The sequence below is a fragment of the Meriones unguiculatus genome, chromosome 3 (genome assembly GCF_030254825.1).
Source record: "Meriones unguiculatus strain TT.TT164.6M chromosome 3, Bangor_MerUng_6.1, whole genome shotgun sequence".
Classification (NCBI taxonomy): Eukaryota; Metazoa; Chordata; class Mammalia; order Rodentia; family Muridae; genus Meriones; species Meriones unguiculatus.
Window position 1 is genome coordinate 60,990,034 of NC_083351.1, and position 25,425 is coordinate 61,015,458.

A 25,425-nucleotide genomic window follows, 5' to 3' on the forward strand; every position below is an offset into this window, starting at 1 on the left:
TGCAATCTGGATACCTTTTATTTAATTTCAAGAGTTCCCTTTGCACGGCAAAAAAAGAAAAAGAAAAAAAAAAAAAGAAAAAAAAAGGGTCTGAGGAAAGCGGAGCAGCGCAGATGAGCAGGACAGAAGCAGAGTGCTCACAAAGGCGGGGCCAGGAAATCCTGGCCACCCACCATGCTCCCTAGCTGGGAGAGAAACAGGATCCACAAAGGAGCAGGAAAGCCATTTTTGACACAAACAAGGGTCCTGGGGCACCCCACCCCACCCCAGTGCCTGGCCATGCAAGATGCTGAAATGGAGACTGGCCCAGCAGGCTGCAGTGCTGGGAGCCGTGGAGCGATGCACCAACGTGAAAGGGAGTCCTTTGGGCGCGTCCCAAGGCGCCTGCAGGGTCAGAGCATCATAGGTCTGTGTCCTTGTCCATGAGCACAATCAGTTAACAGATAGCACCAACTGCGATGCCCAGGGCAGGAGAGCACTCAGGCTCTAGCACCCACTTGCCCAGCCCTCCTGGGCAGAGTCTCATTCCTGGGTGGCTACTCTGGCAGCCGGTCTTTCCTCACCCCGCACCCTGGGAAACTGAGGAAATCATCAGGGTGAGGTCTGACCCAGGGCACCAGCTGCCTTTGGAGGGCCTGGCCTTAACTGTGCAGTGAAAAGCTGCTGCTGCACCTGACTGAATGATCAGAATTGAGAAAGACAGCCTGGGGGACCAGGACACTAGGGCCCAGGCTCCTGTCAAGGAAGAGCCTTCCCGAGAACCTAGACATTCTATGGCCCATCAGTTCCCCGGTCCCATAACCCCAGGAGTTGGCCCCTGTTGCTTCTGAGAGGATGTGGGGGATCCGGGGAGGGGAAGGAGAGAGGAGAGAGACCAGGAGGGCCAGGCGAGAGCGGTCTCAGACCGACAGAGGTAGGCAGTGTGTGCGGCGGGGACACTGCACTGGCTTGGAGCCCTGGTGCGGCTTGGCCGCACTGTTCTCACGTGGGCTAAGCAACTATCTCACCTGTGTCTCACTTTCCTCAGTTACCACGGCAGGAAACCCTATCCCACCTATCTTGAAGGGATAAGCTAAGGGTGTGAATGGATAACGGATAGAAAACACTTTTTAAAAAAGTAGAAAGCGCCGTCAGGGCGCGAGGCAGTGTTGTCACGAGGATGTCACCCTTAGCGCCCCTCAGCTTCCCCGCTGCATCTTTGCTTTCTTCTTCAGGGAGTCTCCTCACCTTCGGATGGATCGTAAATCCTTATTTCAGGAGGGTTTGGAGACTCCCTGGTTGCTTTCCCTGATCAGAATCTGTAGCCCCGGTGGCCAGATTAGGAAGTCTGAGGCGTGTCCACACGATTCCTGCTGCCTTCCTGTCCTTTTGGAACCTTCCCTGGCCATTGGGTCCACCCTATGAGATGAGCTGGACTGTCCACTAGGGTTAGACAGTACTGGGGTACCCAGGTCTACCCCTTGGAATACCCTGTCTGGAGTGCAATTCCTGTGCCGATTTCCAGCAGGAGGTGGGGAGAGGGCGGGGAGGTGCGCTGGGAAACGTGGGGCAGGAGGGTTGGTCCTCAGGAACCCTGGCCCGCCCCAACTCCAGTCCGGTCCTCCCCGCCCCCCAGCCCAACCCTAGTCTCGCTCTGGCGGGACCTGGAGCGGTCGCTGGGCGCCCAGGCCCGGGCCGTTGTGCACGCGCAGGTGGTCCTTGAGCGACTCCTTGTAGCGGAAGCTCTTGCCGCACTCGCCGCACGTGTAGGGCCGCTCGCCCGTGTGGATGCGCTGGTGCTTGAGCAGGTTCTGCTTGCGGATGAAGCTCTTGCCGCAGAGCGCGCACTGGAAGGGCCGCTCGCCCGTGTGCAGGCGCTGGTGGTTCTGCAGGTGCTCCTTGCGGCTGTAGGTCTTCTCGCACTCGGAGCATTTGTAGGGCCGCTCGCCGCGGTGCGTCATCTGGTGGCGGATGAGGCCGGAGTGGCAGTTGAAGCTCTTCTCGCACTCGGCACACTCGTAGGGCCGTTCCTTGGTGTGGCTGCGGTGGTGGATGATGAGGCTCTTGCGCACGCCGAAGGTCTTGCCGCACTCCAGGCACGAGTAGGGCTTGCTGCGCGCGCCGTGGGCTAGGAGGCTCCGCCGCAGGCCGCCCGGGCAGCAGCTGCCGCAGCCGCTGCCCGCACCCGCGCTGGTACCGCTGGCACTACCCGCACCGGTGCCGCCGCCGCCGCTGCCGCCGCCACCGCCGCCGCCGCCGCCGCCCGCGCTGCCCTCCCCTCCCGGCTGAGCCTCGCCTCCCGCGCTGCGCTCCCCCGGAAGCGCTGGGAAGCTGTCCTCCAGCAGGCTTCGGCTCCCCGGGCCGCCGGGGTTGTCCGGCACCGCCAAGGCCGGCAGGCTCTGCTGGTGAGGCTGGGTTTGGGGCTGGGCAGCCGCTGGGGGTGGGTTCTTCGCCAGCAGCAGGCTGTCACCTGGGGGCGGGGAGAAAGACAGTACTGAAGCGTGGGTAGGGCCATCTTCAGGATCCCACAGTGTCCTGGAGGGCGCCTGGGTCCTCCTGGCCTCAGTTTCTCTAATAAGCCTAAAGGTTCATCAGGGTCCCCGTGCTTTGGGATCCAGGTCGCTTCTGCTATCCAGAAGTCACCTTTTTCAAAGGCGGACTGCTCAGGGGTCAAGAGCAATACCTCTTCCTGGGTTGGGTTTCCGGCAGCCACCATGTGGCACACAACTGTTTGGCTCTCGTTCTAGGGGCTCTGATGCTCTTTTCTGACCTCTACAGGCACCAGGTATGCACATGGAGTACAGACATACATGCAGGGACAACACACACACGCACACACACACACACACGTGTAACTTTCATAACTTTGTTATGAATTTTAATGTAAATATTTGTGTTTTCCAGTAGTCTTAGGCAATCCCTGTGACCTAAGGGTCATGACCCACAGGTGGAAAACCACTGCCTTAGCTCTAAACCTACCATGCCCATTCCTGAATAGACCTTCCAAAGATGGAAACCAGAGGGCTGGGGAGGCCCCTTGCGGAGGGCCTGGGTTCGATTCCCAGCACCGCCCCCTCTGTGGCCGCTTACAACTGTCCATGACCCCAGTTGCAGAGGATGCAAGGCCTTCCGGCCTTAGGCCACCAAGCATGCATACAATGCACACGCAGATAAGACACTCATACCATGAAATAAAAATAAGTAAGTCTTTAAAAAACAGCGAGGCCCATTTTCTAATCACAGCACTCCAGAGGGAGACAATGAGATCCTATCAGGCTCCTTCCACTAGGTGTTTTTCTAATGAGACTACAGTCCAGGGCTGGCATGATGGCTCATCAGTAGGTAAAAGCCCTCAATACTTGCCTGATGACCTGAGTGTGATCTCTAGATGGTGGAGGGAGACTCCAACAAATTGTCCTCTGATCTCTCTCTCTCAGGATACAGGAGCTCTACCCACTGCCAGGCCCAGCCACTAAAGCCTACTTGGCTTTGCTTTGGCCCTTCCCTCTAGTCTACTGTTCCATACAGGTCCATGGTCTCCTCTTTTGGGGGATCTAGAGCACATTCAGTTAACCCTTTCCCAGGAGGCTTTTCCTGGTTCCTTTGCCTTTAGCCCTCTTGCTTGCTCCCTCCTTCCTGCTTTTCTGATCTGTACCCTTAGAGCACTGGCCACACTGTACCTTACTTAAAGTGATTGCCTACTGCCTTGTGTATGGTCTTTCCCCTTCCCACAAAGGGAAAGGTCTTTATTCCCTGCCGTCCTGTGTGCTTACAACCCTGCATTTCACTGAGTAGGCACAAAGCAAATAACTTAAATAAACCAAAACTAGAAAAGGTGAGCCCCATGGTTTTGACCCAAAACAGTGGAGAAAATGGAAATTTTGAGAGGATGCTTTCAAAACACAGGGCATCTGGGTAGAGGTGCCCAGCTCCAGCCTCCTCTGGGAGCACATAGTAGCCAGGGACTCTAAAGCCCTACCCAGGCCTCCTGCTTAATGGAGCCTCGTGCATTTAGTGAATGGATTCGTAGCTTTTGCTGAATGGATTTCCAATCTTTCCCCATGCTGTCTCAGTCCACACTTATTAGTATATAAGATATGGAGCCTATTTCACTAAAATGCCACATTCAGTTGGGCTGAAGTCTGCCCTTGGGTCCGGCAGGATAGCCTGTGTGTGCACTCTCTCTTGTGCACAGCCTAGGAGTGAGGAAGGAGGCTGGCTGGCCAGTCGGCACGTACATCTGCATTTCCTCCTGGGCTGCTACCGCCCTCTTTCCTGCCAATCCCTTTCCAAAACAGATACACACAACACCACATCTTCCAAAGCATCCATCCAGCTAGCCCTGGAAACACTGTACTAAGGCTACCATTTTTTTTTTTAATGATTTTTATCTATGAGGCTGAAGAGAAGGAAGGCTCAGTGGTTAGGAACACTTATTCTTGCAGAGGACCCAGGTTCAATTCCTGGCTCCTACATGTTCCATAGACTCACAACTGTCTGTAACTCCAATTCCAGGGAGTCCAATGCCCTCTTCTGACCTCCACATTTACATGGTGCCCCGACATACACGTGAACCAAACTAAATAAACATAAAGCCTTTAAAGATGTTATTTTAATATGTGTCTGTGTGAGGGTATGTGCCCAGGGTGCAATGCCTGTGGAGGCTAGGGGTGATGGATTCTCTGGAGCTGGAGATTGTGAGCTACTTGCTGTGGGTACTGGTAACCAAACAAGAGAAGCACATACTCCTAACTACTGGGCTACCTCTCCATCCAGTCAAAAAGATTTGGAAGATCTAGTTTTTTGTTTTTGTTTTTGTTTTTGTGTGTGTGTGTGGTGGTTTTTTAATTTTGTTTTTTGAGAGAGGGTTTCTCTGTGTGACAAAGCCTTGTCTGTATAGACTAGTATGGTCTCAAACTTAGAGATCCTTAGAGACTGCCACTGCCACTGCCACTGCCTCTGTCTCTGCCTCTGCCTCCGCCTCCGGAGGGCTGGGATTAAAAGCGTGCACCACCACACCCAGCCTAAAGCTGTCTGAAACATGAAAAACCACAGATGAGATTTCTGGTTTCTGATTCTAGTATTAATAAGCAGCAAATAAGTTCCCTTCATGAGAAAGAAGAGAGGCCTGTTAAATAGGCTATAGCAACTGGAGGGGGAACTATTTCTAGATTCTTATACCTCTGCAATTCTGGGCATTGTCTCCCAAATTTAGGGCTCATATACCAACCCCAAATAAAAAACCCTGAGTCAAATGTGCTGTGAGCTGTCATATCCAAACTAAAGTAGGATATGTCCTTTTGTAAAACCTTGCAAGTTCTCAGCAGGTTTCCCAGATCTGTTGCTACACCCGCACAGACCCTGGGAAAGCATCCTCCAGGCTCCTGTGCGTCCAGCCACCTGGAGAAATGGGAAGGTAGGACCAAGGAAAGGGCTGAGTGGAATTTCCTGGCAATGCCTTTGAGCTAGCTCTTAGGACTTGAAGGCCAGATCTAAAATGCCAGGAATGTGCCTCAGTGGTTAGAGTGCCTACCCTAGAATGCATGAAGCCCTTTAAAACCACATAAAACTGGGCTTGTTGTCATAGGTCTATAATCCCAGCATTCAGGAGGTAGAGACAGGAGGATCAGGAGCCCAAGGCCTTCCTTGAATTAAGACCAGTTTGGGCTAGATGAGCCTTTGCCCAAAACACCCTAAGATGTAAAATTAAAGTAAATTAAAAAAAAAAAGCTAAATGTAGAAATGGTGCTTGGGGGCTATGGAGGAGGCTGCTATTATCACTTCATCCAATGCCAGTGGTCAGTCATCTGGTTCTCCCATGTCATTCCAGTTTGCCAACAGGTCACAGAGAGGACTGCTTGAAATTCCACTCCAAACAAGCACTCACGCCTCTCGCATGCTCCTCCAGACTCTAAAAGGCTGCCACCAGCAAACTCTAGAACAGAGTAGACTGGGGCAAACAGCTCTACTGCCGGCTTCAACTTCTTTGGACCAAACATTCCAGGGTTCTAGCAGAGGCACACATTACTCACTGGGGCCAGAGTCTAATCCAAGCTCTCCTTCCATTGAGTCACGTGGGCCCCATGGGTACGGCTGCTCTTCCTGCTTGATCCAGGACAAAATGTCATGCGCTGAGATGAGAGATTCTGTTGTTGAGGGAAAAAGGCAATCTTAAGACTTCATTCATTTTCACTGAGCATCCGCCATCCACCAAACTCCAGGGGGACTATGGGGCCGGGACACGCTGGAGGAAAGCTCAGCTTTGAAGCCTGCATGGCCACAGCTGGCTGGCCTGACTAGCAGCGCAGAGGCAGCAACAGAGCCACCAACTCTTGTTTGCTGGCCTGTGGCTCTAGACAAGGGAGAGGCCCCCTGCTCCCACTTCCTGTCCCTCCCCAGCTACGGCAGGTGGGAGAGCTCCAAAAGAGCTCTAAAAGTTCTCCCACGTCAGGAGAGTGAGAGAAATGGCCATGTCCCTCCCTGGCTGCAGGCCCTGGACAGGATAGCAGGCCCTGGACAGCCCCTGGATAGCAGGGTCGAGCTGGCCCTGAGGGCTTGAGGGTGGCAACTTAGACACCTCTCGGGCCCAGATCCAGGGCTTTGACTTCGCCCACGCCAACATCTACCCCATCGATGAACTGTTGGAGCGTGTGAAGGAGCCAGTCCTACAGATCCAAAACAGGGCAACAACACAGGGTATCCTAGAGAAGTCCCAGTGAGGTTCCAGTATTGATAGAGTAGCAGAAGTCAGAGACCTTGTACCAGACCAAGGAGTCATTGCAATGAACATTTGCAAACAAAGAAGTGTGGACAAAAGTGTACACTGTGGGACACACCGTGACACACTACAGATTCCAACAGGTCTTTGTTTTTTGCTTTCTCTGTTGAGGGGGAGGTTGCAAGGGTGGAGGGCGGGTATGAGGGTAAAGGGAGATGAGTAGGATTGGGGTGCATGATATGAAATTCATAAAGAACCAATAAAAAGTTAAAATAAGTAAGTCTTTCAGAAAAAAAAAAGAAATTTCAGAAAATATAAATTACTTGTTCTTTGACACACAAACAAATACACAGAGTATTTTGAAGCCTTCTGGTTTTGAATCTTCAAAAAGCAATGTTAAAGTAATTTTTGTATTGGTTCCATTGACACAATAAATGCTAAGTATGATAATTCACTCTGACACCCTTCTCACCTGAATTGGGGTCTGTGGGAATATCTCTCTCTGCCAAATCTTGCTGGTCCCATACACACTGCTGTTCCTCCTGCTTAATCCGGGACAAGAGGTCCTGGGCAGAGATGGGGGAGTCTACTCATGGGAACAAAGACAGCAAAGGTGTTAGAGAAAGGAAAATCTCCACCAGTCTGTGCTTTTAGTGAATCTGACTTCATGCAATTATTTGTTTTCCCAAAGGGCTAAGGATAAGAATATCCTTGTATGCCTGTAATCCCAGCACTCATGGAGGCAGAGGCAGGATGAGGCAGAGGATCTCTGTGAGTTCGATGCCAGCCTGGTCAACAGAATGAATTCCAGAACAGCCAGAGCTACACAGAGAAACCTTGTCTCAAAAAAAAAAAAAAAAAAAAAAAAAAAAAGTATCCCAATTAACTAAAGTTTCCAGCCACTCTCACCATAATGAGGGGAGCTATAACTGATGTCATGGGGCCATGAATAGGGTACAAATGTCTCCAGAGACTTCACCAACCAGGCTGAGGTCTCCACTCTGGAGCTATGACCTCCACAGAAGGGATCCTCATGTTTTCCCAGGAAAACAGCCCTTCCAAGGAAGCCTTTTATCAGTATCTGGAGGGAACTTTTCTAAGACAAAACATCCTTTTTTCACAGGCTCTAAACTGGCATGTAACACCTGTAATCACCATACTGGGAGGTGAAGCAGGATGTTCACAAGTTCAGGGTCACCCTTGACTGCATAGAAAGTTTGAGGCTAGCCTTGGGTACATCAGACTCTGTATCTTTTTTTTTCTTTTTTCTTTTCTTTTTAATCAAACCCAGTTTATCCTTTATCTAGCTCCTTATCTCTTAAAGGTTTCTAGAGACAGCAGTAGTTGATGCATTTGAAGAACCCATTTAACAACCAGTGAAGGCTTGGGTCCTGGCCTTTGGCTATTATCACTTGCCTGGATGTATCCTTCCTGGGGGAGGGATAAGGTGGGCGCACTCACTAGTAGCTTATGGCAGCTATTTTTAGTGTCGACTCGGCAACAATAGCCAGATATATGGTCAAACATTATTCTGGATGTTATTATGAAGGTTTGTTTGTTTTTAAGGTGAGATTAACATTTAAGTCAGTAAATTAAATAAAACAGATGATCCAGTATAATGTGAATGGGCCTCATCTAACCAGGTAAAGGTCTTAATTAAAAAAGATAGCCAACCCCAGGGAAGAAGGGATTCTGTCAGCAGACAATCTTATGAGTAGAGCTGCAACACCAATCCTTTCCGGGTCCCATCCCACTAGCCTACTTGCTAACAAATTTTGGACCTGTCAGCCACTGTAATTTTATTAGCCAGTTTGTCAAAAACAAATCCTTCTACATACATACGTGATCACATGACACATACACAAACCACTGGTTCTGTCTGGAGAACTGGACCTCATGCACACATGTGCCACAGCAGACTCTCATGTAAACACAGTCCCGCTGACATAGCCGCTAGGAGCAGCTCCCCGTGGGCATGCAGGCAATGGGGAGCTGGCTTGGAAGTGGCGGCCCAGAAATGCTTGTGCAGGATATCTTTGTGATCCAGGATCAGGTCTTACTGGCTTTGATATTCTGCCACCCATAGAGTCCAATAAAGTGATTGCTCTAAGCTGCTTTTACAGGGGACAGAGGGACAGTCCAAAATTTACTGGACAAAGGAGAGGGAATAAAAGAGAAGGAAAAAAAATACAAACAGAACAAGTGGAGCAGAAGTAGCTCAATGCTGAACGCCATGTTTGTACCTCTGTAAAAGCATGTCCAGTCCAGCTCTGCATTCATAGTTCTTCCTCTGCAGGCATAGCCCTCTAGCCCGACACCCTGCCTGCAGGGGCTACAGACCATACCGTGCCTCACCCCTCCTTGGCCGTAGTTATTTGGCTCACGCACCAGTAATGGATTCTGTAGGGATGGCTCTTTCTTCCAGGCCCCGTTGGCTCCGGACACACATGGCTTCCTCTCGCTTCACCTGGGAGGGTATGTCCTGTGCAGGCACCAGAGGCTCTGTTCCTGGGGAGAGAATCACACTTCTTTGAGGTTGTTTTGTTTGTTTGTTAAGTATGTTTGTTTGTTAAGTATGTTGGTCACCAGGATGTTTGGAGGTCAGAATCATGGTTCCCAGCACTTCCAGGGGACAGCACAGGAATCTTGGGTTCCTACTGGAGCCATGTGGGGCCCTGTGAAGCAGAATGTCCCAGCAGTAGAGAAGTGACCAATATTCAAGAAAAAAAAAATATGATGGGTCATGCCTGTAATCCTAGCAGTCAAGAGGCTGAGGCAGGAGGAGCACTAAGAGTTGGAGGTCAGTTTGGGTTACATAGTGAGTTCTATGCTAGGCTGAGGTCAGAGTGAGACCCCATCTCAAAAAAACAAAAACAAAAAACCACACACACACACACACACACACAAACAAACAAAAAAACCTTAGGCCAAGGGCAACATGAAGTCTGAGAAGCCAGGCTTTGTGTTGGAAATGGCATACTGTGTAACGAGTGGGCTAACTGGAACCCAGAGCCTGTTTGTGGTAGTCACTCACCATGTCTGTCACCCTCGTGGCCAGACACAGACATACTGCTCCATGAAGCAATCAGGCTGGGCAGAAGCGCAACCAAATCCTGATGCTGGGTAAATAAAATGGTATCCTTAAACCTGACAGCCAATAACACACATTTTCCACAGAGCTCTGCTTTGTGAGCAGCAGGGCATTTTCTTCTGGAGTTTTCCGGGACAGTGTGCTCACTCTTGGTAGAGGACTGCTTAAGCCACAGGGGAGACCGGGTCAGGACCTGGAGCTGGTCCTCCACTACCAGTTCGCTCCACAGGCCACCTCACCTCTGTGCTTCACCTCAAGCGGGTGAAGTGGTTCTGGTTCTGTTTTGTGGCCCGTCATGGGTTGATAACTCAGTGAAACTGTTGAGGTCACAGGGCCCAAAATGGAAAAAGCTGCCACACAATGTTAGCCTCTGTGACCACAGCTGCCAAAGAACATCCACAGAGCTTGACGAAGAATGGGAAAGGCCACTGAAATGAAGCATCCATCACGGAAAGCCACAGAGACAGGGGCAGGTCTACCTTGCTGAGCTTCAGAAAGGTAAGTAGGGAGGGGCTGCTAATGGTGTGGGAGATCCCCATCATGCACACTTGTGACTCTGTGAACCACTGAGTTAATAATTTAAAGAGGAATTTTATGACCAATAAACTGTAACAAAACTAAAGATTGGGAAGGAGACAGACTAGTGTTGGAAGTTTCCAAGAAAATAGAATCTATTTAAAAAACAATGGTGGAGCTGGGTGGTGGTGCACCCATTTAATCCCAGCACTCAGGAGGCAAAGGCAGGTGGATCTCTGAATTTGAGGCCAGCCTGGTCTACAGAGCAAGTTGCAGGACAGCCAGGGCTACACAGAGACACCCTGCCTTGAAAAATACAAAAACAAAACAACAACAACAACAAAAATATGGTAGGGGTCAAGAGGCAATGAGTGAGAGCTGATTGTTCAGCAGAGGTCACCAGTACAGCTCACCCACACCATGCCCAGTACTGTTCAGGAACCAGATGCCCCAGGGCAAGTCCCCCAGGGCAGAGCTAGGGGTAGGCCCCGGTGTCTTCCACCCTAGTGAGAGCTACCAAATGTGATGTTCCTGTGAGGGAAGAGACTCGGGCGGGGCGGGGAAGTGTGTGTATGAGATGTGATTATATCCAGACAGCACCACTTCTTCGCTGCAGACTTTCTTCCACCTCCTCCTGGTCTCCCTGAGACTAACAGGCTGTGCCTGGACCTTCAGGTATTCCCAAGCCTAAGGCCTCATGTACCCCATCAAGTCTGGGAGGCGTCCCAGCCCAAGCCCTTCCTTACTTCCTTCTTATTTTTTGAGACAGGACTGGCCTAGAATTCTCTACATACATCAGGCTGGCCTCATACTCACAGAAATCCATCTGCCTCCTGTGCCTCTCTAGGATTAAAGAGCTAGGATCAAAGGTGTGCACCACACCCAGCCCCTCCCAAGCTCACCTGTAAGTTCAGAGCTACCAATATGTGTGGTGTGGTTTTAGGCCCTGAGGACATGTTCTGTAAGTGTCCACATTACAACTGTGGCAGGAGTGGCTCCCGGGAGCAGGAAGAGCTGTTCTCTTTTGACCCACACACAGAGACTCCTTGAGTGTGTGCTCTCCTCTCCTGCTCCTCCCTGCTTCCCTAGCTCCACAGCTGTTACCTGTGTCTGCAGCCACTGGGATTTCTCTCTCTTCAGGGTGGTGCTGCTCCCACACACAAGGCTCTTCCCTGGGTTCTGCCTGGACCGGAGCATCTGGCTTGGACACTGGGCCATCCGTGTCTAAGTGAGGGGGAAAGAAGGGGAGAGACAAAGGTTGTATGAAGTTGTATGAAGGGAGTCAGATCCAGGTGAGAGAGCAGGGCTCTCTGCCACCCACCAGCATCCCTCAGCATGGCGGTCGTTATGTAAGGAAGGAAACTTGAAAGCAAGCCAACAGAATCCCAGGTTCCTAAGGTAAAAAGAGCTGATCTTGAGAGTCAAGAGCACACAGTCCATGGTTAAACCACACTGCTCAGATGCAACACAAGGAGGTATAAACTTGATATTTTACAGCAGTCTAGAATAATACTAGTGTCACATAGGCCAGCAACCACAAGTGACAGGCTTGCTGCCACCTTTTAATTTTCATCCCGTCGTAAGTCCCGTGTTACTTTCCATGAAGCTCCTCTGTATCTTTAGGCCCTCAGCAGAGAGGACAAGAGCAGAGAGCTCTTGCCAGTGGAGGGAGGTAGCCTTACCCAGGGACATCAGGGTTTTGTAGTTCTCCTTCACCAGATTGCTGTAGAGTTCCTTCTGCCATTCGTCCAAGTTCTTCCATTCGTCCTCAGAGAAGTAGACAGCAATGTCGACGAAGGTCACCGGGACCTGGACCAACAAGGGTTTTAGTCAGCAGCCTGCTGCTGTTCCACACCCTCCTCTCCCAGGGCCCACAGAGCCAATGCTAGCTCAGAGCCTGGCCTTTGTTCCCAGCACCCCAGTCTCTGCATCCCAGGTCACCTCTTTATATCTATGGACCAGAGTCCCCAGTGGCTGGCCTTCCTGAGTATCCAACAGGATTGTGGCAGTGCGCCACTGTCCTTTTCTCTTTCTTCTTCTTTTTACTTTGTAAGCATTTTATTTATTTGCTGCATTGTATATATGTGTGTAGAAGCATCCATGCAATGGCACACATGCAGAGGTCAGAAGAGAACTTGCAGGAGCTGGCTCTCAAATTCTACCAGGATCCATGTTGTCAGGCATGGTGGAGGGGCCTTACTGCTGAGCCATAACCATTAAGCACTTAACCCTGTCCTTTGTTATCAGACAACTAGACAGTGAAGGCAAAGCCACGGTCAGTGTGCTTCTTTGGGGGCTTGGGGGAACAGAGACATGAGAGACACCAAGCGTGGGAATCAGAGAGCCAAGCACAGTAAAATTATGACAAAATCTGTTTCAGGCTGGATCACGTGTGCACACAGGTAAACTTTTTTAAAGATTTAAGTGTTTTTTATTTTATGTGTGTGAGTGCTTTGTCTGCATATATGTCTGCAGCGTGGCTTGCAGCGCTGACAAAAGCCAGAGAGGAGCTACAGCCTGTGGCACTGGTGGTATGGTGGTAGCCTCAGTTTGGGCACTGTGACTCAATCCTGGGCCCGCTGCAAGAGCAGCCAGTGCTCTTGACCACTGAGCCAGCTCTCCAGCCCCCGAGTTAAATTATGCTACTAAAATACGTTCACTTCAAAGGTGCGCCTCAGCTCCAGGGCCCTGCCCAGTCTTTATAGGAAGTCTTGCTGCAGTTGCAGCTCCCATCAGTTACGGTGCTAATCAAGGTGCTCTGATCTGCTGTACAGAGCTGCTGTTTCACTCTGACCAGGAGGCGCATCCATACTCATTTCATGATCCAGCGGCACCACCTTGTTTTGGACCAAGTGGTTTCACTTCCATCAGCTGAACACTAAACTTCCCTCTCTGACCACACAGGCTTTCCTCCCCCCTCTCACATCCCTATTGAGTCAGCACCTCACTCTCACTCTGAAATCCAGTACCTCAAATCTCACCCAGGCCCTGGTCTACATGGCATGTACAGGGCCACACCTGGCCTGTGTGGTACATTGGTGTGAACGATGAAGAGCCAGCAGGGCCTGGAGCACAGCTGCTGGTGCAGAGTCTGTTAGCCCACAAGCCAGGTGCACAGGACTGCAACGGGACCCTATGCAGATGTGCTGTGCACAGCTGTGTGCAGTGGCCACACGCCTACTGACTGACAACTCCCTGTCTAATTCTAATTCATTAGAATTAGAACGAGGACTTCCACCAGACTTGGACAAACCTGGAAAAACAGTCAACCCCTTTCTTCATTTTATTTCCCTGTTGCTAGATGAAACCACAAAATTCTGCAATCAACATCTGGCACAAATTCATACCAGCTGTCCCCTGGTTCTTTGGAAGCCTTTTGTTGACCTTGTTGATACCTTGCCATGTTGCCCAGGAAGTTCATTGCAGACTTCAAGCCCTGTCTGACCTCCCTGTATCTTTTCCAGCCCCTCTCTGTCCTCAGGTGGGTGTTAAGGAGCTCCTTCTTCACCCCTTTCTTCTTGCTAAGCCAAACCCGCCTTATTCATTCTGTTTTTCTCTTCTATCTCCCATCTGCAAAACTTAATCCAAATAATGTTGACTCTTTCCTATCTTCAGTTTCTCCCTCTCACTTTTTCTCCTGAGGGTCATTACAAGAAGAACCTTTATTCACTCAGGCTGGCCAGATTGCTCAGTGGCTAAGAGCTCTTGCCACCAAGCATGATAAGTTGAGTTTGAGTTCCAGAACCTATATGGTGGAAGAAGAGGAGTGATTCTGCCGCTACACTTGTATTATGGCACACTGGCTCACACACCACACACACACCCAAACACACACATGTACACACAAACACAAACAAATAAATAAATAGAATATAAACCAAACAAACAAAAAAAACCTTCACTTAATTCTGAAATGTTCACTTGGATATCCTAAGAAGAGTCTGTTTTTCCTTTCTCAAAATTCATATACATTTTAGCTCCCTAAAGCCTAACATCTAGCCAAGCAGTGGTAGTGCACACCTTTAATCCCAGCACTCGGGAGACAGAAGCAGGTGATCTCTGAGTTTGAGGCCAGCCTGGTCTACAGAGTGAGTTCCAAGACAGTTAGAGCTACACAGAGAAACCTTGTCTCAAAAAGCCAAAAGGAAAAAAAAAATAAAATCTAATATCTATTCTCTAAAACCGAGCCATATCCTGGAAATTCACCAATAACATTCTGCTAAAAATCTCCCTGATAGGATAGACCATCTTTCTAGAATTTTCTTGTTTGGTTCCTGTGACAATGTTGCCTGCTATCCAGCTGGCTCATGTCCAAGTTGCTATTTCTTCTTCATCTCCTGAGACGAAGCTGCTATTATCCTTTGCTGTTTCTTCACCTTTCCTTTGACAATTTCATTTTTTATTTCAACTGTTACCTCTTTAAGGATGACTTAAACCTTCCTTCCTCCTTTTGAAGTTCCACAGCCATCTAAACCACTTGTTTCAATCAGGTATAAGCACCCAACACTAAATATATTCAAGGTGTGTTTACTATCTATCTTCTGCAGTACAGCAGCTTCTTTACCTTACTTACTATTTCTTTAGAGAATCAAAACTTCAGAATATTTTTTTTCTTTCTTTCTTTCTTTTCTTTTCTTTCTTTCTTTCTTTCTTTCTTTCTTTCTTTCTTTCTTTCTTTTTGGGTTTTTCAAGACAGGGTTTTTCTGTGTAGCCTTGGCTGTCCTGGAACTAGCTCTGTAGACCAGTCTGGCCTTGAACTCAAGAGATTCAGTTGCCTCTGTCTCTGGAGTGCAGGGATTAAAGGCACCTACCACCACCACTCTGCTCAGAATACCTTCTATGCAGTTGGAAACAGACATCACTCTTTAAAAGCACCGTGGTGACAGAATACAGAAATCTAAGACATGATCTGAGGTATATAGGAACCTACAGACTAACTGCAGACAGGAAAGACTATTCATGAATTAGCTACGAGTCCATCAGTAGACACAATAGGACTAAAGGATCTGAAAGGATATCCTCCCTTGACTTAATAAAGAGAATGCATCTTGAATACCCAAGAACATAACAATGAGCCATTAACTGTGGTGAGCAACATTTATAAACATTCTCCTGGAACTCTACATTATAAAACACACCCATAAATTTCTTTTGTGCATATATGTGTTCATGTTCACGTGTGCAGGTTCACATATGTGTATGGGTGTGTGTATACTTGTGAATCCACCTCCTTTGAGACAGGCTCTCAGGCTTGGAGCTCATCAATTAGGCTGGACTGGCTGGCCATCGAGCCCAACAGACCCTTCTCTCTCCACATCCCAAGCACACACCAATGTGCCTGGCTATTTTTCATGGGTTCTGGGAACTGAACTTTGGTTATTGTGCTTGCATGGCGAGCATGTTACTGATTGAGCTATCTCCTAGCCCAGTAAACACTTTCACAGTCCCTTTGTGCAGAAGAGCCCGATTCTCCACCTCTTGAACGTGGGCAGGATTTGGTAACTCACTTCTAGCAGATGAAGTGGTATTGTATGGCACAGAACACACAGCACTCATCCTGGTCTCTCTCTTGGAACCCCTCCCTCTAGGAAACAGAAGCATGGCTTCCATGTTATATAAGTAGGCTCAAGCAGTCTTGGGGAAGGCCAGTTGTAAGGGAGTTGTAGTCAACCTTCAAATGACAGCATAGCCAGGCAAAAGCCACACTGGAACCACCCAAGAGCTGAACAGAACCACCCAAGCCGTTTCCAATTCCTCACTCACAGAAATTATCAGAAGACATATTTTTTTAGGTTATCACATTGGGGTCATTGACTGCCCAGCAGCAAATAACTAACAATGACTACATAGTGTTTTCCCATAAACAAAATCAATGACTTCTCGTAAACTCCACAAAGCAATTACAATGTCATCTTCATGCTATAAATGACAACACTGAAGCTCGGAGGGACCAGCCTGGAATTTGCTAAAGTACTTACACTTCTTTAAAGAGACGCCGATGAAGCTTAGAGACTACAAATAATAGACTAGCGCAATGGTGGAAAGCTAGAAGGTGGCACAGTCAAGATACAAACACAAGTCTGGGGGCCTGGTGAGATGGCCAGTGGTTAAGAGGACTGACTGCTCTTTCCAAGGACCAGGGTTCAATTCCCAGCAACCACATGGCAGCTTACAACTTCAGAAGCCATCACTTTCACATACATGCAGGCAAAACACCAATGCACATAAAATAAATTCTTCTTTTGGGATTTTTTGTTTTGTTTTGTTTTTCAGGACAGGGTTTTGCTTTGGTGTAGCCTTGACTGTCCTGGACTCGATTTCTAAACCAGGCTGGCCTCAAAGTCACAGAGATCTGCCTGTCTCTGCCTCCTGAGTGCTGGGATTACAGGTGTGCCAAGCTAAATAAATTCTTAAAACAAAACAAATAAACAAAAACAAAACTCAAGTCTGCTGCTTCCATATCTCATAACTGTTCCATGATTGGCAGCCTGAGACTCCTCCCTCTTTATTCAGCACACAGAACAAATGGCAGAGCTAGGTAAGAGTACTACACAGTACAGACAAGAGCAAAGGGAAGCAGTGAGTCAAGGAAACACTGCTAGAACAACATACACAAAACCATGGCAGAGGCAGGGTCCACTTGGGGCTGTTACTCAGCTTCTTACAGCCTCCGTACACTGCTGTCTGGCAGCAATTCTGACGGTGTCAACAGACTGGGTGTCCCAGAGAACACAAAGACACACTGAGACATGGTCCCTTCCTGAAGTCTGAGCTCTTTAGCCTGGAACTAAGCACATGCATTTCACATGCTGACTAACCTGATCACTGTTACAAAGCACAAGGCACAGCCATGAACCACAAATTTGCACTCTGGTTAGGGAAAGCCAACCGAAAGGGGGCAAAAGTAAGTATTCCAGATTCAGGAGGAGCCTGATACTGCTGCCTGTTTATTCATTTGGTATTGCCCTCTGGCCCAGGCTGGCTTTGCACTCAATACATATCCCACTCTGGCCACAACGCAAGCTCTTCCTGCTTTCCAAGTGCTAGGATTATAGGCACATGCTACCATACAAAGCTTTGAGGGCTCACTGATTAAGTAACAGCTAAGCAAACCTCCGTGGAGTGGGGGATTGACTAGAGAGGCAGGCAGAGAAGCAGGGAAGGAGCTTCCTGGAGGAGTGTCCCTGCAGTGGGAGCACCCTGCTGAGGCCAGACAGCTGGCAGGTGCTAGGCAACAGGGACCCTGATGGGATGAGTCAAGAAGGTGACAAACTTGGACATTTATCTGGAATGAGATGGGAATCCAGGGGCTGGTGTGATGGTTCAGTAAGTAGAGTCACCTGCTACCAACCCTGACAACCTGAGTTCCATCCCTGGGCCCCACACGGTAGAGGGTCAAAATCAACGACTCCCACAGGTTGTTCTCTGATCCCCACAGACATGCTGTGGCACACGTCCCTCATCCCTATTTAAAAAAAAAAAAAAAAAAGGAAAGAAAAAAAGAAATTAACAATTTTTAACAAACGAGAAGCCTTGGCTCTCCTGTACTCACTTTCTGGACCAGGCTGGCCTTGACCTCACAGAGATTACCTGCCTCTGCTTCCCTGAATACTGGGCTAAAGGCATGTACCGCCATGCTACATTTTTGTTTTTAAAAACAGGGTCTCATATATCTCTGGGGTAGCCTTGAGTTTGTTGTGTAGCCTAGGATGACCTTCAAATTCAGATCCTCCTTCTTTTAGCTCCCCTTCCAAGTGCTGGGATTAAAGGCATACTCTACCACGCCAAATTTTACGAGGTGCTCAGGATCAGTTCCTGCATGTTAGCATGTTAGCAAGCATCCTACCAACTGAGCCACATCTCCAGCCCATGAATGTGGTATTTGAATTGGATCACTGTGGCTAATTTTGTAGAAATATATTGTAATGTGGGGCCTACCTAAGAATGGAGAACAGAAGACCAGTCAAGAGACTGAGACAGTAATCAGGTCATAATTGAACTGGTTAGAAGCAAGTGATGAAGCTGCTCAGTCTATGGAGGTGCGCCAGAGGTGGAATGGGAGAAGGACAGCAGCTAAGTAGGATCCCAGGGCTTCTGTCTGAGTGACTGGAAGGATGGAATTGTCTTCAGCAAAGATGAGGGCGACTTTGGACAGGACAAGCTTCAGCTCAAAGACCCAGAGTTCGGCCTGGTCACATTAAATTTAGGATGCTGAGTTAACAGGAAGAAATGTGAATCTGACACCCAAGAAGAAAATCTCGGTGAGACATAGGATGGGTGGGAAAGAGTGAATTTGGGAGTCACAAGCAAATAGATTGTAGTTACGATAGTGGGTCTGGATGAGGCTACGAGTGAAGGGCTGCAAACAAGCACAGATGGTAAGACTGAGCCAGGACAGCTCTGCAAACATTCAGAAGATGAAAAGAGGAAGCAAAGCCAGCAAAGCAGACTGAGGACCAGAAGGTAGTGAGTGAGACAGGGAAAGAATCAAGAGAGAGTGTCATTCTAGAAGCCACACAAGAGGTGTTTCAAGGAAGAAGTAGCCAGCTGCTACTGGTGATGGAATTGAAAGGATGGAGGTAGAGATCAGGCTAATGGTCTTATTCTATGAACATAATGAGGACCTTAACAAGACCAACAGGAGAGAAAAATAGGATAAGAAAAATCTGATTAGACTTGGTTCTAGAGAGAGCTATCCAGTTACCAATTTCCTGGAATCCTGAGAATAGATGAAATCTGTTCAATGGGAACAGAGGATCCAGTCAGTTCCTCTACTACCTAAATTACAAGGAAAATAAGAAATGAAGGAAGAGCCTACAGATTTCAAAAGGTCCTAGGCTGGCAAGATGGCTTAGCAGGTAAAAATCTATGCCTCACAAGCCTGAGACCTAAGTTCAACTGCAGAACTCATGGTACAAGGAGAGACCCAAGTCCTGAAAATGGTCATCCAACTGTGTATGAATTTTTAAATTTTGATTTAAACAAAACAAGAAGAAGAAGAAGAAGGAGGAGGAAGAGGAGGAGAAGAAATGATTGAAAATCTGAACATCATGGTGGATGTGGTGGAGGAAGAGTAGTGTGGAACTTTTTACACTTTAAAACAAGTCCTTACATTTTAGAGAGAATATTGATTCATGAGTAAAATGATGATGATGATGACAGGGCCTTACTATGTAACCCTGGCTGATCAGAACTCACTATGTAGACCAGACTAATCTCAAACTCATAGATTTGCCTGCCTCTGCTCCACACAGGCTAGGATTTAATGCCTGCACCATCACAGTCAGTGTGAATAAAATTACTGATGCCTAGGATCAACTTCAAAATACAACAAGAATTAGGAAATGAGTAGAAAAAATAAGATCAGGCAAGGGTTTAATTGTTGAAGCTCATGATGATTACTCAGGGGTTCGTTATACTATCTGCTTTGGTGTGTATTTGAAGAGCGTCTAATAAAAAGGTAGAAAGGAATCGGATGTAACAAATATAGATAACTCTTTTGAGGCTGTTCCATATTGATGATGGGACTGAGAAGGAGGTGGAGAGAGGTGTGGGGTCCAAATAGGGCTCACATGAGGGTGAGGATATCTAGATGGAGGAGACAACTGATGAGGCAGAGGAAAGGGCAGGGCCAGCCACAGAGCCACAGAGCAGGTGGAGGCAGACAGCAGAGCAAGCACAAACTCGTATTTCTGGAAGCAACTTTCTGTTTGTTTGCTACATTTATTTGTGCACATGTGCACGTAAGACAACAACTTGTGGGAGTCAGTTCTGGGTCCTTGGAATTGAACCCATGTCCTTTGGGAGAGTGGTTAGGGATCCTAACCATTGAGCCATTTCTCCAGTCTTTTTTGTTGTTGTTTTTTTTATTGAGAAAGGGTCTCAGGACCCGGGATGGCCTGGAACTCACCGTGCAGCTCACACTGCCCTTGAACACTGCTTCCTCAGCATCTCTAGTGCCTAGATTCTGGGTGTGAGTCACCACACTAGGTGTGAGGCCCAGCTCCTGAGGCCTCCATTTTCTCAGAGAAAGAGACACAGGGCCATCTACTTGAGAATGCAGTGTTGATGAAGCAGGAGGAGGATGGAAATGGGAATAGAACAGAATTCTAAATCCTAGAAGGGCCCAACTGAAATTAATGATCACAACTTGACAATGATTCTAGGCAGCATGGTTTTGAGCCTTTGTCCAGCTACAGCTGAGCCAAGCACATCCATTGTCAAGTGCATAAAATCAAGTAGTAAGAACCACAATTCTGTAGACAGCTAGACAACTCAAGGAAGCTGGAGGGAGGACAAGATCAAAAGCTCTAGGGTCTTTGTGGGAAATGGGGCCAGCTCTGCTGCGGTACAACATTAGGACCAAGTTAAGGGTGTAAGACGGGCGTTAACAAAGCCACAGAGCTGCCATGGAACCAATGACGTCTGCTACACCTGTCAAGATGAAATCAAAGGTTTGTTCGCCTGTGTAAGTCTTCACCTCTAGCCCTGCCCCTGTCTCACCACGTACCTTGGGGGCCTCCCCCTTGCTGCCAGGGGGTAGCCGCAGGACCCAGAAGTTCCGGTTGCGCAGCAGGTTCTCCAGGTTCTCCAGCCGCCGCTGCAGCAGCCCGTACTCCTGCAGCAGGGTCCCCAGCACGGCCCACTTGCTCTCCATGTGGTTACCAAACTCCACAGCTGTCTTCTCACAGTCAGCCAGCTTCTTCTCTGCTGTTCCTGTGCGTCCTTCCAGATTCAGCAGCTGGCTGGCCTGGGCATCCACCTTCCTCTCTACAGCCTGAATGGCAGCCACCACGGTCCAGAGCGAGATCTCTGCTGTGGGCAACTGGGGCTCTCGCATCATGCGGTCAGGAAATACGGGGGCCCTATCTGGAAAGGGCGGGAACTGAAATGGCATTGGTCGCCTGGCATCCATGTCCCATTCTTGAGCCTGTGTGCAAGGGGAGAAAGTGACAGCTCAGGATAAGTCACGTGTGTGAGAGAACGTGGCCTAAAATGGGATAACCTGTCAAGCGCTAAGCGGTATCTTTCTCCTACCAAGCTACCACCTCTGGCTTGCGAGTGACCGCAGTGATAGCTAGAGCAGCCACCACCCATCCAACTGACCTCTCCTCCATTTCCTTCTTATGAGACCCAGGCTGGTTACTAGTTCTCCTGCCTTGGCCTCTGGCAAGTGTAGGTCACGGCCCCCTGCCCACCAAGTCACAGACCCTTTCCCCGAATAGAACAGCTGCTTCTTCCTGGGCTACCCTGAATGACAAACTTCCTGTTTGGCTCTCGTTCTTTGTTTCAAGGTAGGAATTTCCGTGTAAGTTGTCTGAAGTTAATCTTCTGAGCAATCTCTCTTGCAGGTTAGGGCAAGAATGATTATCTCTGCCTTAAAGATGACGAAACTGAGGAACAAAGAGGCGGCTGGTCACTCTTCAGCTCCGCCCTGCGCTGCCAACCAGCACAGTTCTCGGTGCCACAGGTAACACAAACACGCTGCAAACATGCAGCCGTTTCTCCTAGGCCTGACAACGAGAGGGGACCCGGACAACCAGGCTAGACAGCACGCCAGGGGTCATTAAATTCCACGCACAGCTACTTTTTCACGACTACGCAAACCGAAAACAGGTTTACTAGACAGTACCACTCATCAGACAGCAAGAAGAGACATTCTTCTGTCCTGTGAGAGCTACAAGAAAAAGCTCTGGGTTCCCTTCCCTGATTCCTGAGAGGTCCCCCCACCTTCACCCCCCCTCCGCCACGGCCCGGAGTCTCCCTCTTTATTTTCCAGGTGCTGAGCGGGTATGCTGGGGGACAACACAGGCTCTTAACTGCCTCTTGATCCCAAACAGGACAGGAAGAAGTGTCCCTTTCTTTCTGTTCTCCTTGCTTTTGCTGAAGGGGCCCACCAGTTGGGAAAAGTGGAATCCTTTTGCTCTGAGGTAGGCTGGCCTGGCCTTTGACAATCACACAAACTATTCTCTCAAACTCAGAGAAGTTGTGACGGCGACTACCCCTTAGCGTCTAAGAATTCCTGTTGGACATGGGAGTGAGTGAGAACAACAGGGCCCTAGGAACGCCAGCCCCTGCTGGGTCCTGGCAGCTCAATGGCCATCACTGCCATCCATTGGCCTCATGGAGGCTTCTTTGGGGCCTTGTCTAGAGAAGGAGCTAAGAGTGACAGTGGAAGTTTAGGAAGTTGGAGGCTGGCTGCATTTTACCAGGTTCGACCTACAGTTGATCATTTTGCTCAAAAACAACACAGCGACTTCATACTGACTTGCAAGTCCTAGGTCCTGGTTGAGAGTCAGGTGGGAACGCAGGGGTTTTCTGCAGAGTCCAGTCCCCGGGCAACTCAAAGCCTCCCCTCTGAGACAGTGATGTGAGACCACTCCGAACCTTCCCCCTTGTGCTTTATACCCAAGGCCGCGGCGGCTTAGTCCTAGGCACCCTGAGATCACTTATGGAGCCTTCTTTCTCACCCTCAGGACCCCAAGACAACGCTCAGGGATGCGGTTTGGGCGTAGTCAGTTGTCTTAGGCTGTGCAGGCGATTCCAATGTGCAGGCAAGTTTGCCAACCCCAGATGACAAAGTCCCCTCCCAGGCCCTTCCCTGGCTCACCCCTTCTGCCGAGGAAAAGTGGGCTGCCCTTTACAGTCGGAGAAAGACAGGAGTAAAACAGCCTTAAGCCCTTTTATTAAACTGGCTACAGTGTAAACATGGTTGAACTGTTCCCTCGGTGGGCCTGGAAAAGGCCTGCCGCAAACCCAGGCGGGTCGGACGCCAAGAGGAACCCGGGTCCCCGCTCGGGGAAGCGGCCGCCGCCGCGCCGGGTCCCGGGCAGCACAGCGCTGGCTCCCGCATCCCGCGGGCCCCGGGTGCGGGCTGCAGCGGCCGGGACGGCAGCGCCGCGGCGACGCGGCAGGGCCTGGCGCTCGGGGCCTGCGCCAGGCCCGCTCCGCCGTCCGCTCGGGGCCGCGGCAGCCGCGAGGCTCCCCGAGGCCCGGCCCCGCCCCGCCCCCACGGCAGCGGCGCGGCCATGGCGCCCGCGGGCGCTGCACCCACCTGCATGGGCGGCATTCCCTCGGCCATTTCCGCGCGCAGCGCCGGCTCCTGGTGGCAGACCTCCTCCGGGGGCAGAGCCTGGGCCCAGCTCCAGCTCCCGCTGTCCAGCCCCAGACCCTGGATGCCCAGCTGCTGAGGCTGCGGCCGTGTTGACACAAACTGCATCCTGGGAGAGCTGTTCCCCGCTCGGGCCGGCCAGGGAGAAGAAGAACGTTTTCCAGGCGCCTTCCCCCTTGCCGGGGCCGGACAGCTCCATCTACAGCCCGTAGGAGCAAACAGTCCCCTTCGGTGGCTCTCCCCGCCCTTCGCAGCCGGCGCGCCAGCCAATGGCCTCGGAGCTCCTGCCCGCCCGCAGGGCTGGCCGGGGCCACTCTAGGCTGGGGGCCACCGCCGCCCCCAGAGAGGAGATGTGGCAGCGAACCCGGCCTCTAGGTCTTGGGTGGTCGGCCTTCAGGTCCCAAGCCATGCTGCGGCAGGGACTGTGGGTGTGATTTCTGCTACTTTTACGAATGCACTGGACATCCCAGGAGAAAATGGTGCCTCACCCTTAAAAAAAAATTTACGGAAATATTTACTGAACACCTACTATGTGGCAGATTCTGCTTAGGCGGAGGGTGGGCTTTGTGGTTGCATACTCTTGGTTTTAGACTGCCACACCACCACTGGTTGTGATTTTTGAACCTTTCCTGTCTCGGAGCCTCCCGTGTTCTGTAAAACGGGGTTGGGGTTTACATTAGTCCGTCTTAATTTAGTGTGGAAAAATTAAGAACTAATGTCGGGCACATAGTAGGGTCTCAGCAAAGGTAGTTAGTTTACCCTAACCCTTTTTGCCAGGCGTGGTGGTGCTCACTTCTAATCCTAGCTTAGAATTACTTGAGAGGTAAAGGCAACCTGCTTGGCCATAGTTAGTTCCGGGACACTTAAAAAATAGTAATTAACCACCCCCCAAGATAAGTCCCTGTACTTATCTATAGCACTCTGTCCACTTTGTCTTCCTAAATGACCACTCCTTGTCTGTGACAGAGCTCTGCAAGGCTTATCACCTTGTGGAAAGTCAGACCTGGTGGAAACCAGTTCTACTACATTTAAAAACTGAGAACAGTGTGAGGCTCTGGGGAGAGGTGGGAGCCAGAGGGGCTATCTTCAGAAGGGCAGTCACCAAGTGCTCTGTTAGTTATGCTTCAGGATATAGACATGAGAATTCCATAGGCTTGTATTATCCCCAAGAAGCTTAGGGGCTAGCAATGTTTATGCTTCCTGAAGTCAGAGACTTCCTTCCCTGTTTCCTGGATAGAGGTTGTTTATGCGTGCGAGTGCACATATCACATAAATATCATGACCAGCCAAAGAAGCTCCAGGCAAATACGTGTCTACCAGCGGTCAACATCTGAAGACATATTCTGGCCTATGGGATGTCAACTCTATTTCCTCTTTACTGGAGATGAGAAATGAAGAACCAGGCTAGTCCCAAGCGCTTAAGCTATCTTCTCAACATAAAATGAATACTATGTTCCTTAAGTGTGTAGTGAGCCACAGCAAGGTCCCTTTTTATACAGCAAGACCCCAGCCTAAGGCATCTAATCAGTTTCCTCTGCAGGTGGACTCTCACACAGCCATTCGCACCTTTCCCGTGTGGCAGAGCTTCTGCTTAGGCTGGAGGTCCAGTTCACAGTTTTATATAAACAAAATACCAAACAAGTTCAAACGCACATTTTTCATTATATCAGCATTGTTTTACAACCACCACGCCTCACAACTACAGGCACAAAACCCTGAAGGGTATAGGTAACTAAGGAGCACTTCTGGAAGAAGAACGAGGGCAGGAAGGGGAGCTTCTGGAGCTACATTGGTTATGGGCCCCTAACGGGCCTCCAACGCCTAAGGGACTGAAGAGGCTGAAATACTCCAGGTGGCAAGATGGCCTGCACTGGGATGTCCGGTCATTTGTTAGAGGAGTCTCTAGCAACCACTGGTTCACCATGAGCTAGCTCCCCGAGGAGCCAAATGGGCAACCAGTGAAAGTGTCATAACTAATGTACACTTTTTACGAGAGAGAGCTTCAGGCCT

At 49.6% G+C, this 25,425-nt stretch overlaps 1 protein-coding gene across 1 annotated transcript; it reads right to left on the reverse strand.

Moving 5' to 3' along the window:
- Positions 1-23,666, reverse strand: Znf282 (zinc finger protein 282). The gene is made up of 8 exons (XM_021663221.2): positions 23,359-23,666; positions 20,815-21,234; positions 11,987-12,113; positions 11,409-11,528; positions 9,086-9,205; positions 7,170-7,283; positions 6,012-6,125; positions 1-2,449 (listed from the first exon to the last, which is right to left on the reverse strand). The coding sequence occupies exons 1-8, from the start codon at positions 23,521-23,523 to the stop codon at positions 1,623-1,625; spliced, it is 2,007 nt and encodes a 668-aa protein (XP_021518896.1). The 5' UTR covers positions 23,524-23,666; the 3' UTR covers positions 1-1,622.
- Positions 23,667-25,425: the final 1,759 nt, after the last annotated feature.

Excerpts from the sequence above, each read along its gene's own strand:
- Znf282 (XM_021663221.2), bottom strand. The coding sequence starts at position 23,523 with ATGCAGTTTGTGTCAACACGGCCGCAGCCTCAGCAGCTGGGCATCCAG. Across the intron at positions 12,114-20,814 it reads GCAAGGGGGAGGCCCCCAAG|GTCCCGGTGACCTTCGTCGA; the intron begins GTACGTGGTGAG and ends TTGTTGGTCCAG. Across the intron at positions 2,450-6,011 it reads TGGATTAGACTCTGGCCCCA|GTGACAGCCTGCTGCTGGCG; the intron begins GTGAGTAATGTG and ends CCCCGCCCCCAG.